The sequence below is a fragment of the Aegilops tauschii genome, chromosome 5 (genome assembly GCF_002575655.3).
Source record: "Aegilops tauschii subsp. strangulata cultivar AL8/78 chromosome 5, Aet v6.0, whole genome shotgun sequence".
NCBI classification, from domain to species: domain Eukaryota; kingdom Viridiplantae; phylum Streptophyta; class Magnoliopsida; order Poales; family Poaceae; genus Aegilops; species Aegilops tauschii.
Window position 1 is genome coordinate 315,869,386 of NC_053039.3, and position 12,694 is coordinate 315,882,079.

The 12,694-nt window shown below is 48.0% G+C and overlaps 1 protein-coding gene across 1 annotated transcript; it reads right to left on the reverse strand.

The window, feature by feature from the left end:
• Positions 1-5,952: 5,952 nt before the first annotated feature.
• On the reverse strand, positions 5,953-6,868 carry LOC141022377 (secreted RxLR effector protein 161-like). Its single transcript, XM_073498624.1, has one exon. It carries the CDS (start codon positions 6,866-6,868, stop codon positions 6,110-6,112), a length of 759 nt encoding a protein of 252 aa, XP_073354725.1. The 3' UTR covers positions 5,953-6,109.
• Positions 6,869-12,694: the final 5,826 nt, after the last annotated feature.

A 12,694-nucleotide genomic window follows, 5' to 3' on the forward strand; every position in this document is an offset into this window, starting at 1 on the left:
CCGAAGGAAGCGATCGGAGGATCAAAGAGATATGCCCAGGTTTTGACCTTGATTGAATTTGAAATACAGGCTGTTTCCCCTCCTGTGGCTGCCCGGAATGCGGAAGTAGCCGATCTGCAGCGAAAGCTGGATATCGCGGAGGATGACATTGCATTGATCAACGGGCGTCTTGACGACTCGCAAGGTATGTATTTCGAGCATTCTTTACACCGGTGTGCTTGACGCGGAAAAGAGCTTTATATGAAATGTGCATGAAATGCAGATGGTGCTGCCACCGTGGAGGCTCTTCAGGCGGAGCTGGTTCGTGCCCAGGAGCGGGCCCGGTTTAGTGAAGCTGCTGCTGAGAGGGCATCGGCTGGATTTAAGGCCGAACAAGCTGCGTGATGTCAGGGCGAGGAGAAAATATCCACGATGACACTTGCTTTGGAGAATGCTACCGGCCGCTGCGAATTTCTTGAGAAGGAGAATAAAGCCTTAGCGGCTGAACTAGAGAAGGCCCGACAGGAGGCGAGAGAAGCACGATCAGAATCCAGGGCACTCCGTGAGGAGGTTCGGCATGCGAAGGAGATAGTGGCTGGAAAGCCCTTTCTGCTGCAGACTAAATTCGGCGACCCGGACTATGCTCAGCTGAACCATGTGTGGAGTTCTCTGGACGAGTATTTGGACTTGCTGAAGAGTTCTACCGATGCAGCGCGGTATTACCAAGCGCAAGATGGATATGCAACGGAGAAGCTTTTTTGGTCACAGTTTGGCGCGTGAAAGCGCCCACTACTGCTCAATGAACAGATGTCCCAATGGGCCGAACTTCATAGGGTATCGGCGGCTGCCATGAAGGATGTCATAATCCGGGTGTGGCTGACCGAGCCTGCGCCGAATAGCTATTTTGGTTTGGTGCAGAAGCTTGTCGATGCGGTGCCGCGAATCGATGCTGCGAAGCGATCGGCGTGCATTGAAGGTGCATGAATGGCCCTTGCCCGAGTGAAGACATTCTGGGGGAAGATGAAGGCCATCGACGTTGCAAAGAGGGGTCCACCCAAAGGCGAGGACCTTCCGAAGCCGGAGCATTACTTTGAAGACGTCCTGGAGGCCGCCCGCTTGATTGAGGGTCAATGCTCGAAAAACATAATGTTCGAGTGAGGTGTATAATGATTGTAAAAGACAACTTTATAGTTAATCTATTTATGCTTTGCTCGAAAAGCTTGCGTTCCTCCTGTGCGGCCGTTTTAATATAATCTGAAAGTTTTCCAGTCGTCGGCTTCAGCCCCCTCGCAGAAAGTACGGGGGTGTTCGAAAAAGCATTTAATCACTCTTTAACCAACGTCTTGGTCCATGAAGGAGGTGATAATGCGGCGAACCAGGCAATCGGACTATAAGGCGTTAACACTTTCACTTAGCCATAGGAGTTTTATGGTGGGGTTACGACATAGCCCCTTGTATGTATGTGGCGTGTTATGCCTTACATATCTGATCTGAAAAAGATCCCTCGTGTTACACGGAGAATCGCTAAGGATTCCAATAAGTCATCAAGTGGTTGACCAGCTGAAAGGATCGATACGGTCGACTAGAGGGGGGGGGGTGAATAGGAGACTACAAATTTTACTCTTTCTTGTCAATTTAAGGCTTAGCGGATAAAAAGGGTTCACTAGATATGCAACTAGGTGAACACAACCTATATGACAAGCAAGCTCTAAGCTAAATATGCTAGGCAACAAACTAATTAGCAAGCCAACAAGCATACACGGCTAACTAAAGTGCGGGAAAGGATTAACCACAAGTGAGACGAGGACGCGGATTTTATCCCGAAGTTCACTCTTCCTTGGGGAAGAGCTACTCTCCGTTTGGAGCGGTGCCGGAGCCAAAGCTTGCGGAACGCCACCGAAGGGTCACCGTAATCTCCTTCGAGTCACCCCCAACGGATGAGCCTCGAATCACTCGGGGTTGGTCTTGAAGGCGACCACCACACCTTTACAAACTTCTCCGGAGCACACCACAAGCAAGGAAGCTTCCGGAGGAACCTCTAACCGCCTAGGAGCCCAAGCTCCAAGAGTAACAAGTCATGGTGGATGAATGTTGCGGGGAACGCGATTTGGTTTGGTCAAAGTGTAGATCGGGTCTTGCTCTCCCAATCCCCAAAGTTTCAACAAGATTGGGTGGAGGGATTGAGAGTAGTGAGCAAAATGGGGTGTAGCAATGGAGGAGCTCAACAAGACATTAGGGTTAAGGCATGGAGGAGGAAGAAGGGGGCTTATATGGTGTTCTTGGCCGGGAGGGGATTTCTGCCCGTTGGACCCCATGCGCACGGGGTGTCCAGTGAGATTCGAAGTACCCCGTGCGCACGGGCCAAGTCAGCCCCGTGCGCACGGGGTGTCCAGTGAGTTTCGAGGTACCCCATGCGCACGGGCCAAGTCAGCCCCGTGCGCACGGGGTGTTCAGAAATATTCTGACTACCCCGTGCGCACGGGGGTCAGAGAGCCCGTGCACACGGGGTGTCCAGAAGATTTCTGATGAACCATCACAGGACACCACGGCAAAGCACACAAGAAGTGGAATATCTGAGGAGGTGTAGGAGGGCTGGTGTATTTGTCTTGGAGGCATTCCCACACGACACTAATTCCACGAAGACCCCTCTTGATAGTGCGGTTTTACCTACGACTCAAATCGAACCAAAACAAAAAACCTTCGAGTCGCCGGTAACCACGCCTTTGATCTTTTTGGACTGGGGGGTCGCACACCTCCATCAATGGACACCTTGGAACCAACGTCCTGAGATAAACTTTAGCAACCAACATTAGTTCCACTAACCACATTGTCATCACACCAAAATATAATCTAAGTGATACTTGCACTTTCAATCTCCCCCTTTTTGGTGCATTGATGAAAACATGGTTAGGACATGGCATATAGGATACAACTTAAGTAAACAGCCATGCGACAATAGTTGATCAAAGGAGCTCCCCCTATATATGTGCAAGGAGAAAAACAAATGCTTGATTATGCATCAAGCACACACATATGAGGCTCCCCCTAGATCCACATTGTCAAGGCATGCGATCAACATAATAAAACCCAACACGGTGCCTAGATCACATGCAAGTGTGGTGAGCAGAAAACATGAGACTAACATATAGAAGCATGATCATACTCCACAAGATATATCAACATAAGCATAGATAAATTCCATAAAGTAGATAGTCTCTCACATAGACTAGGTAGCTCACGACCACACCGCGAAAGCAAGTAAATAAGAGTATCTCAAGCCAAATAAACACAACCAAAACAAACGAGGCCTTGAGATCTCACCCAACTGAAACCAACTGCAAACGCCCCTAATAGAACACTTCTCCCCCTTTGTCATCAAGACAACAAAAAGGGAAAAGGCGATGCTAACGAGACTCTAGACAAGAGGAGGTGCGCTCGAAGCATCATCATCATCATCAAAGTGCTATCCCCCCAAGGGAAAAGAACGAGTTGTGGCCACACTGTCGATGTCCTCGGACCCTGGACCAACCTCCTCACCAGCTGCAGCACACTCAGCCTTCTTCTGACGCCTCACCAGCTTGCCCTTGTTGATCTCCTTGACCTGACGGCGCTGAATGGACTGACACATTTTGAACATGTTGCTCACGGTCTTCAGAAGAGACTTCTTCTCCTCTCTGGTGAAACTGGCATCAGTAGCAACCTGCTTCCCTTTGCTACGCGGAATCCGCACATAGGATGAACATCCCTCAGTGTAGGTAGCACGATCCTCAGGCCTGGGGTTGCGCCCCTTCTTGGGAGGCACATATGGTGGAGGAGCAGCCGGAAGCCAGTTGGAATCACGCTTCGGAAAGGAGGTGCGGTACTTGGCAATGTACCTGGCAGGACAGACAGACTCAATCAAAGCTTGGATGAACGGAGCATAGATGCATGACTTGTTCTCCTGAACACACTGCCTGATCTCAAAGAACATGAAGTCCAGAACATCCACTTTCTTCTTGTCATGAAGGTAGACAAAGATGTCCAACATGGAGCTCCTCAGATTGTGAGAGTCCCCGGTCTTAGGATTAAGCGTGTACCTAAGAATGTGACACATAGTATCATAGGTTGGCTTCAAATGTTTGATAGAACCGGTGGTGAAGGCCTTGTCTGGCTTGTAAGCAAAAGCAATCTCATCCTTGTCTCTATCTGTCTCACGAACACGGCCATACTCAGGATGCTCCTCAGCAAAGAACCGATACGGAATGATGTCAGAGAACTTGGCCATGGAGGCCTCACACTCATATGTGCCAGACATCCAAGTCATAGTGCGAGCCTCATCACTGTGGAAGTATACGGTGGCAAAGAACTGCATCACAAGATCTTCACTAAACGGATGGTGGAAGGCGACGAACGGGATCAAGCCAAGCCTCCCAAGAGCACTATACACACCGGGATAGGTATGATCATTGTCCCGAAGAGCCTCCACATTGATTTGCTTGTGGGGGGCAAACTTGTTTTTCTTGGTCATGATCAGCTCAGAGAACACACGGTGTTGATAATCATTCTTGAATCTTGGGTCAACCCCTGCATCAGTGTTTGGCACATAGGGGAGATCCTGCCTGCGAGCCCAAAGCTCTGGCTTGGTCCACTTAGAGAGAGGTAGATTCTTGACATTCCGACCTCCTGGGAGCACATGTTCCTCTCCTTCCTCCTCATCAACATCATCAGCAGAATCATCCTCATCTTCTATCTCTGCATCGGTGGGGTTCTCATAGTGAGCATCTTCCTGCGAATCATACTCATCTTCTGAATCCTCAGAGGCTTCAATCACTGGCTGCTTGGAGGCGGCACGGCGAACACGGCCCAGCTCAGAGCCCTGACCAATGCTTTCGGACGGCTGACGAGGAGCCAAAGTGAATTCCCTGGAACCTGCCTTGGTGCGCTTGCGACGGAGCTCGGACCTCTTGTCAGCAGAGTCTGAAACACAACAGCAACAAAACACAACAAACACGAGAGACACAAATAAGTACAAGTGCTCGAGAAGCTGGCGAGGAATGGAAGACAGAGAAGAAACAGGACTGGCACCACTGTGTACCCCGTGCACACGGGGGTCTGACCACCGTGGACACGGGGTCCCGTGCGCACGGTACAAGGCCCGTGGACACGGGGGCCCCGTGCACACGGTACATGGCCCGTGGACACGGGGTTCGCCCAACGGCAACCACTTCCAGGTCGAGATCCGGGAGTGAGTGCGGCAGGGAGAACCGCCACAGTAATGCCCATCTGATTCTAGTCTACCACAAGGGACGACTGGCCTAGACTAGTAGAGGAGGAAACCATAGACTAATAAGGATCCAAGGAGGAAAAGAAGGACAAGGGGAGGGGGATACCAGATGAGGACCCCATCCCGGGAGATCTCCACGGAGCAGCGAAGTCCCACGGCGCACGAAGGAGCACCGGCGACAAGGAGGCGACGACGGCGGCCTGGAGGCGATCTGGGGCGTGGAGGGGACGACTGGGTGGGAAAGAACCCAAACCCCCCCACGTCCCACCTCTTCAGGGCCAGAAACCGCAGACCCCGTGCGCACGGTACAAGGGTCGTGGGCACGGGGTCCCCGTGCGCACGGTACAAGGGCCGTGGGCACGGGGTATCCAGAGGATTTTGACAGGAAGAAGCTTGTTGGGTTATGGCTGAATGCAAATTCTTACCAAGACCCCAAAGAGCATTCCCGCCTCACTTCTGAACACGTCGCAGAAGAAATCCAACACCACTAGAATGGAGTATGTGTAGCACTTGCACTGGAAGAGAATCGAGAAACACACACACACACACGGAAACACGAACACAAGGACAAGAAGAACCACACAAAAAAGAAAAAAAAAACGATCCAACCTCCAACGGAGGACGGTGGCCGAAGCCACCATGTTTGAGTTTGTCTGGTATGGCACCGCGAAGATATGAACCTTGGGCCCAAGACCAATACTCATCTTTGAAGCACAAATGCCATCTTCAAATGGCTAATGTGAAAGATTTTGATCAATTTATGCACTAGTAGGATAAGATAGCTCATTAGTTGAGCTAGCTCCCCCTACTTAGGTGCCTACATCTAAAACAAGATACTAGTAGAGTATGTGTGTGTATGCAAGAACCTCAATCCAAGTTACTTATATCCACGATATTCAGCTCATGCCTTAACTCGCGGAATCTTGCTTCATCAAGTGGCTTGGTGAAAATGTCGGCAAGTTGCTTCTCGGTGTTGACATGGAATAAATCAATGTCTCCCTTGGCCACATGATCTCGAATGAAGTGATGACGAATCTCAATATGTTTGGTTCGGCTATGTTGCACTGGATTGTCGGCGATCTTGATTGCACTTTCATTGTCACAAAATAGAGGCACTTTGTCACATTTGACACCATAATCCATCAAAGTTTGCCTCATCCATAATAATTGTGCACAACAACTTCCTGCGGCAATGTACTCGGCCTCGGCGGTTGAAAGGGACACACAATTCTGCTTCTTTGAAGACCAACTTACCAATGACCTCCCTAGGAATTGACATGACCCGGAAGTGGACTTGCGGTCTACCTTGTCTCCGGCCCAATCCGAATCCGAATATCCTAATAACTTGAAAGTTGCTCCTTTGGGGTACCAAAGGCCCAAGTTTGGGGTATGAACCAAATATCGGAGGATTCTTTTCACTGCCGAAAAATGGCTCTCCTTGGGAGCGGATTGAAATCTTGCACACATACACACACTCAACATAATATCCGGCCTAGATGCACAAAGGTAAAGCAAAGAACCGATCATAGAGCGATATACCTTTTGATCCACATCTTTACCATTGGGATCAAGATTAAGTTGGCCATTTGTGGGCATGGGCGTCTTCATGGGCTTGACATCTTGCATTTTGAACCTCTCGAGCATGTCTTGAATATAAAGTGCTTGGTTGATGAAGGTTCCTCCTCTCAATTGCTTCACTTGAAATCCGAGGAAAAACTTCAACTCTCCCATCATGCTCATAGCAAATTCCTTGGTCATAAGATTCTCAAACTCAACGTTAATAGCATGGTTAGTGGAACCAAAAATAATATCATCAACATATATTTGGCACACAAACAATTCTCCTTTTACCCTCTTCGTGAAGAGAGTGGAATCTATTAACCCGATCTGGAACCCCTTCTCGCTTAAGAACGCCGTAAGGTGATCATACCAAGCACGAGGTGCTTGTTTAAGTCCATAGAGCGCCTTATGGAGTTCATAAACGTGAGAGGGGTGATCGGGGTCTTCGAAACCGGGAGGTTGTTTGACATACACCAACTCCTTAAGAGGACCATTAAGAAATGCACTCTTCACATCCATTTGATACAATTTTAAATCATGATGTGAAGCATATGCAAGCAAGATACGAATGGACTCAAGATGGGCAACGGGGGCAAAGGTTTCACCGAAGTCCAAACCTTCAACTTGGGTGAACCCTTGTACCACTAACCTTGCCTTGTTTCTAGTGACTTGTCCATGCTCATCTTGTTTGTTCTTAAAGATCCACTTTGTTCCAATGACATTATGATGTTCTTTGGGTCTCTTCACAAGAGTCCATACTTTGTTGCGGGTGAAGTTGTTGAGTTCTTCATGCATGGCATTTACCCAATCCGGGTCGTCAAGTGCATCTTCAACCTTAAGGGGCTCAACACAAGAGACAAACGAGTGATGTTCACAAAAGTTTGCCAAACGTCTATGAGTAGTTACCCCTTTGTTGATGCTTCCATAAATGTTGTCGGTGAGATGTTGAAGATGCTTTAACTTGGCGGCCGCTTTTTGCACTTTGAGGGTAAGCTCTTCTTCACTTGGTTTTGAACTTGTGGAAGAAGCTTGGCCTTGAGAATGCTTTAGCCTTGGAGACACCCTTCTCCTCACAACCTCTAGTTCTTGATCACTTGGATGTGATGATGTGGAAGACACTTGAGGTTGGGATTGATCTTGATCTTGATCAAGAGCTTGACCTTGGGCCTCACGGATTGGTTCTTCGCCATTTGGTTGGGCTTGCCCTTGATCTTGCTCGGGAACATAAGGGACTTGATCTTGTTCTTGGATAGGTTCATGATTTTCCATAGCATCTTGACCTTGTGGTGGCGGTGATGACTTCCCTTGTGGAGAATCCACAAGAGGGGCTCTTACTCCTTCTTCTTCTACTTGGACTTGGGGTGTTTCTTGTGGACGAATGTGGCCTATCCCCATAGTCCTTATAGCTTGTGAAGGAGCCTCATCACCTACAACACTAGGAACAATTTGCTCCGCACGGGAACCATTATCTTCATCAAACTCCACATTTACCATTTCCTCAATACATCCGGTGGATTTGTTGAGAACACGGTAAGCATTTGAGTTTGATGCATATCCAACAAATATGCCCTCATAAGTTTAGGCGCAAACTTAGCTAAACGGGATTTCTTATTTAGAATGAAACACTTACAACCGAATACTCGAAAGTATTTGACGTTAGGCTTTCTCCCGATTAGGAGTTCATAGGGAGTCTTGTTCTTGAGCTTACGAAGATAAAGCCGGTTTGTAGCATGGCACGCGGTGTTGATGGCTTCGGCCCAAAGCTTGTATGGAGACTTGTACTCGTCAACCATGGTCCTTGCCATCTCAATGAGAGTCCGGTTCTTCCTTTCCGCAACACCATTTTGTTCGGGAGTGTATGGCGCGGCATATTGATGCTTGATCCCCTCATCGCTCAAGAACTCGTTCATAGTGTAATTTTTGAACTCGGTGCCGTTGTCACTTCGAATTGCCTTGATCTCACAATTATGTTGACGTTGAGCTTCTTTGGCAAAGTTGATGAAGGTGTCTTGAGTTTCATCTTTAGTCTTGAGAAAGAACACCCATGTATATCTTGTATAGTCATCGACAATGACAAGGCAATACCTCCTCCCTCCCAAACTATCATAAGATGGAGGCCCAAAGAGATCCAAGTGAATGAGCTCGAGAGGCCTCAAAGTGGTAATGATAGTCGACACCTTATGAGCTTTTTCATGAAGTTTTCCGGCAATGCAAGCACTACAAGGACGATCTTTGGCAAAAGACACATTGGTTAGTCCAAGGATGTGCTCCCCCTTTAAGAGAGCTTGTAAATTTCTCATGCCAACGTGTGCTAGCCGACGATGCCAAAGCCACCCCACGTCGGCCTTGGCCATTAGACATGTTGCAAGATAAGTTTTCTCATTTGAGAAATCAACCACGTAAAGGTTGTCTTCAACATGCCCAACAAAGACCACTTTGAGATTGCTTCTCTTAAAGACGGTCACATGAAATTCACCGAAATGAGAATCATAACCGGCACGTGCCAATTGAATCGTAGAAAGTAAATTGTAGTGAAGGGATTGAACAAGCATGACATTCTTAAGTGATGCATCACTAGAGATTACCACCTTGCCCAAACCCAATACCTTGCCCTTGCTATTGTCACCAAAAGAGATGTTTGAAGTGGCCTTGAGCGAATCAATGAACTCCACAAGCATCTCCCTCTCTCCGGTCATATGATTGGTGCAACCACTGTCGATCACCCATTGTGTTCCACCGGAGGTATAGTCCTACAAGAATCAAGCTTTGATTTTAGGTCCCCATTTTGCAATGGGTCCTAGAGAGTTAGCAACAAGGGTCTTAGGGACCCAAATAGTCCAAGCATAATCATCATAGTTAGTGCCAACAAATTTAGCAAAGGTATGACCATTATCTCCTCTCATGAGGACATAAGATGGGTTGTTCTTGCCGGCAAACTCTTTGGGAATGGCCTTGTCCCTAGTGACCTTGCCATCCCCGACATTCCCTTTTTCCTTCTCCTTCTCCTTGTGTCCTTCATGAACAAATGCTATCTTTTGTTGGGGAGGAGAAGTAGGACCGATCTTCTTCTTGTGGCTCTTCTTCTTTGTCTTCTTCTTCTTAGAAGAGGGGTCAAACCCAATTCCCTCCTTGGCAACACACTCCTTTTGGTTGCTCAAGAGGTCATTGAGGTTTTTCTCCCCTTGAATGCACGACACAAGCCCTTTCTCAATTTGGGCTTTTAACTTCTTATTCTCCTCTTGGAGAGAGGTGCAATCATGAGCAAAGTTAGCCGTACAAGATTCATCATTTAAATCAATATGAGGGACGGAAGTAAGAGCCTTAATGGTTGTAGCTTTAAGTTGAGCATAAGACTCGGTGAGGGCAATGAGGTCACCTTTGACAACCTTGGAACTAGTCACAAGGAGCTCATGTTCCTCAACAAGTCTCGTGTGATCAACTAGAAGCTTTTCAACCCTTACTTTAAGGGCATCATTGTTCTCAAGAGCAAGTTGCAACGCATCATCGGTTTTAACGAAGTCAATTTTATGAGAAGACAAGGCTTCCTCAAGTGATGCTCTCATGACACTCTCTTCATGTAGCTCGTGCTCAAGGAGTTCGACTCTCTCTTTTTCCTCTATGAGGAGGTTTTCAACGTTCTCAATAAAATCATCGCGTTCGGCGAGTGATTTAAGGAGATCGCTAAAACGAGCATGAGCTTCACCATGAAGAGTTTTCATGAAAGCCATCAAGGATTCCTCATCATTATCCACACCATCATCACACTCATCCTCCACTATCTCACATGAAACATTGGGAGTGTGGATGAAGGGTTTTTGAGATTTGGACTTTGTTTTTACCTCTTTGGCCATGAGGAAATGATGAGTGAACGGCTTGTCCTCGTTGGGAGAGTCAAAGAGGCCGGTGGTGGAGGAGGAGGTAGTGGCATGCATGGCAATGGCGGCCGTGCCCACATGATCATCATCACCGTCATCTTCATCTCCGGACATGTACTCCTCATGAACAAGAGCCTTGTCATCTTTCCTCTTGGAAAACTTGGTGAACTTCTTCTTCTTGAGCACAAGCTTCTCGGACTTGTCTTCACATCTCTCATAAGGACAATCGTGCACAAAATGTCTTGGGCTATCACAATTGTAGCATTTTCTTCGTCCAAACGATCTTCCTTGCAGATTCTTCCCTTTGTTTGCCATGGTCCCGGAATATTTCTTGACCAAGAGAGCCAAGTCTTCCGCAAAGTCATTTGCCGGGCATGAGGTGTCAACATCTTCCTCACAAGTCTCTTCAACAACTTCTTCATCCCTTGAGGGTTGGGCAACTACTTTCTTGGCCTTCAATGCAAGATTTGAGTTCTTGGTGGCTTGAGCTATGGCAAAGGTCTTCTTGGACTTGGTCTCCAAAAGAACATGAGTTGAGAAAGTGGATACAACTTGTGCCGCGGTCAACTTTTGATAGTCCGGGCGTTGATGTATCATCATCACCATGGTATGTTCCGTGAGAACCATAGCATCAATGAACTTGTCCTTAATGAAATCATCATTTGCCCAAGTGCACCCAAAGGTTCTCAAATTGAGCACAAGAGACTTCAACCTTCGATATACCTCTTCCGTGGACTCACCCTCATTTCTCACAAATAGGTTGACTTCTTGCTTGAGCAAAGCCAACCGAGATCTTCGAATTGCTTCATCACCTTTGAGGGCCTCCTCAAGGCAATCCCAAATTTCCTTGGCGGTCTTGAGTAGAGCAATGGAGTCACTATAGTCATCGGTCACCGCGGTGCGCAACATGTGGTGGGCGGTAGCATTGAGTTGATCATCAAATGCTTCTCTTGGAGTGAGATTCATGGGATCCTTGGGGTTGAAACCGTTGACCACAATCCACCATAGTTGTGTAGATGCACTGCGAATATGAGACTCCATATCTAGCTTCCACTTAGCAAACACGTTAGCTTTGAAAGGGGGCGGAGGCCCCACAGGATTAATGCGAGGGTGCTGCAAGGGTTGTGGTGAGTAAAAGGGTTCCACGGCATTGTACTTGGGAACTGAGTGCGAGCCGGGGATGCAAGAGGTTCTCTTGAATCATCCGCATCATGAACCGCATTTGGATCAAATGAGTTTGAGGCGGATGTCGAGGGCTGTAAGCGAGCATCAATTTCCTCCTTGACCGAGGAGCGAACTTCTTTCAACATAGAAGTTTTGAGGTCCACAAACATTGAAAGAATATCGGCCGCGGTCAACGGGGCACCCGGGTTAATGGGGGCGACGGGAGCAACGGCCGGAGCAACAAGTGCGTCGGCCGCGGTGGGGGCTAGGTTTTGACCATCCTCCGCAAGTGGTCCGTCACCTCCCTCATTCCCTAGATCGACCATATCCTCTAAGGTTGTAAAACCTTATATTAGAGCACGAGGCTCTGATACCAATTGAAAGGATCGATACGGTCGACTAGAGGGGGGGTGAATAGGAGACTCCAAATTTTACTCTTTCTTGTCAATTTTAAGGCTTAGCGGATAAAAAGGGTTCACTAGATATGCAACTAGGTGAACACAACCTATATGACAAGCAAGCTCTAAGCTAAATATGCTAGGCAACAAACTAATTAGCAAGCCAACAAGCATACAAGGCTAACTAAAGTGCGGGAAAGGATTAACCACAAGTGAGACGAGGACGCGGATTTTATCCCGAAGTTCACTCTTCCTTGGGGAAGAGCTACTCTCCGTTTGGAGCGGTGCCGGAGCCAAAGCTTGCGGAACGCCACCGAAGGGTCACCGTAATCTCCTTCGAGTCACCCCCAACGGATGAGCCTCGAATCACTCGGGGTTGGTCTTGAAGGCGACCACCACACCTTTACAAACTTCTCCGGAGCACACCACAAGCAAGGAAGCTTCCGGAGGAACCT

Excerpts from the sequence above, each read along its gene's own strand:
- LOC141022377 (XM_073498624.1), bottom strand. The coding sequence starts at position 6,868 with ATGCAAGATGTCAAGCCCATGAAGACGCCCATGCCCACAAATGGCCAA.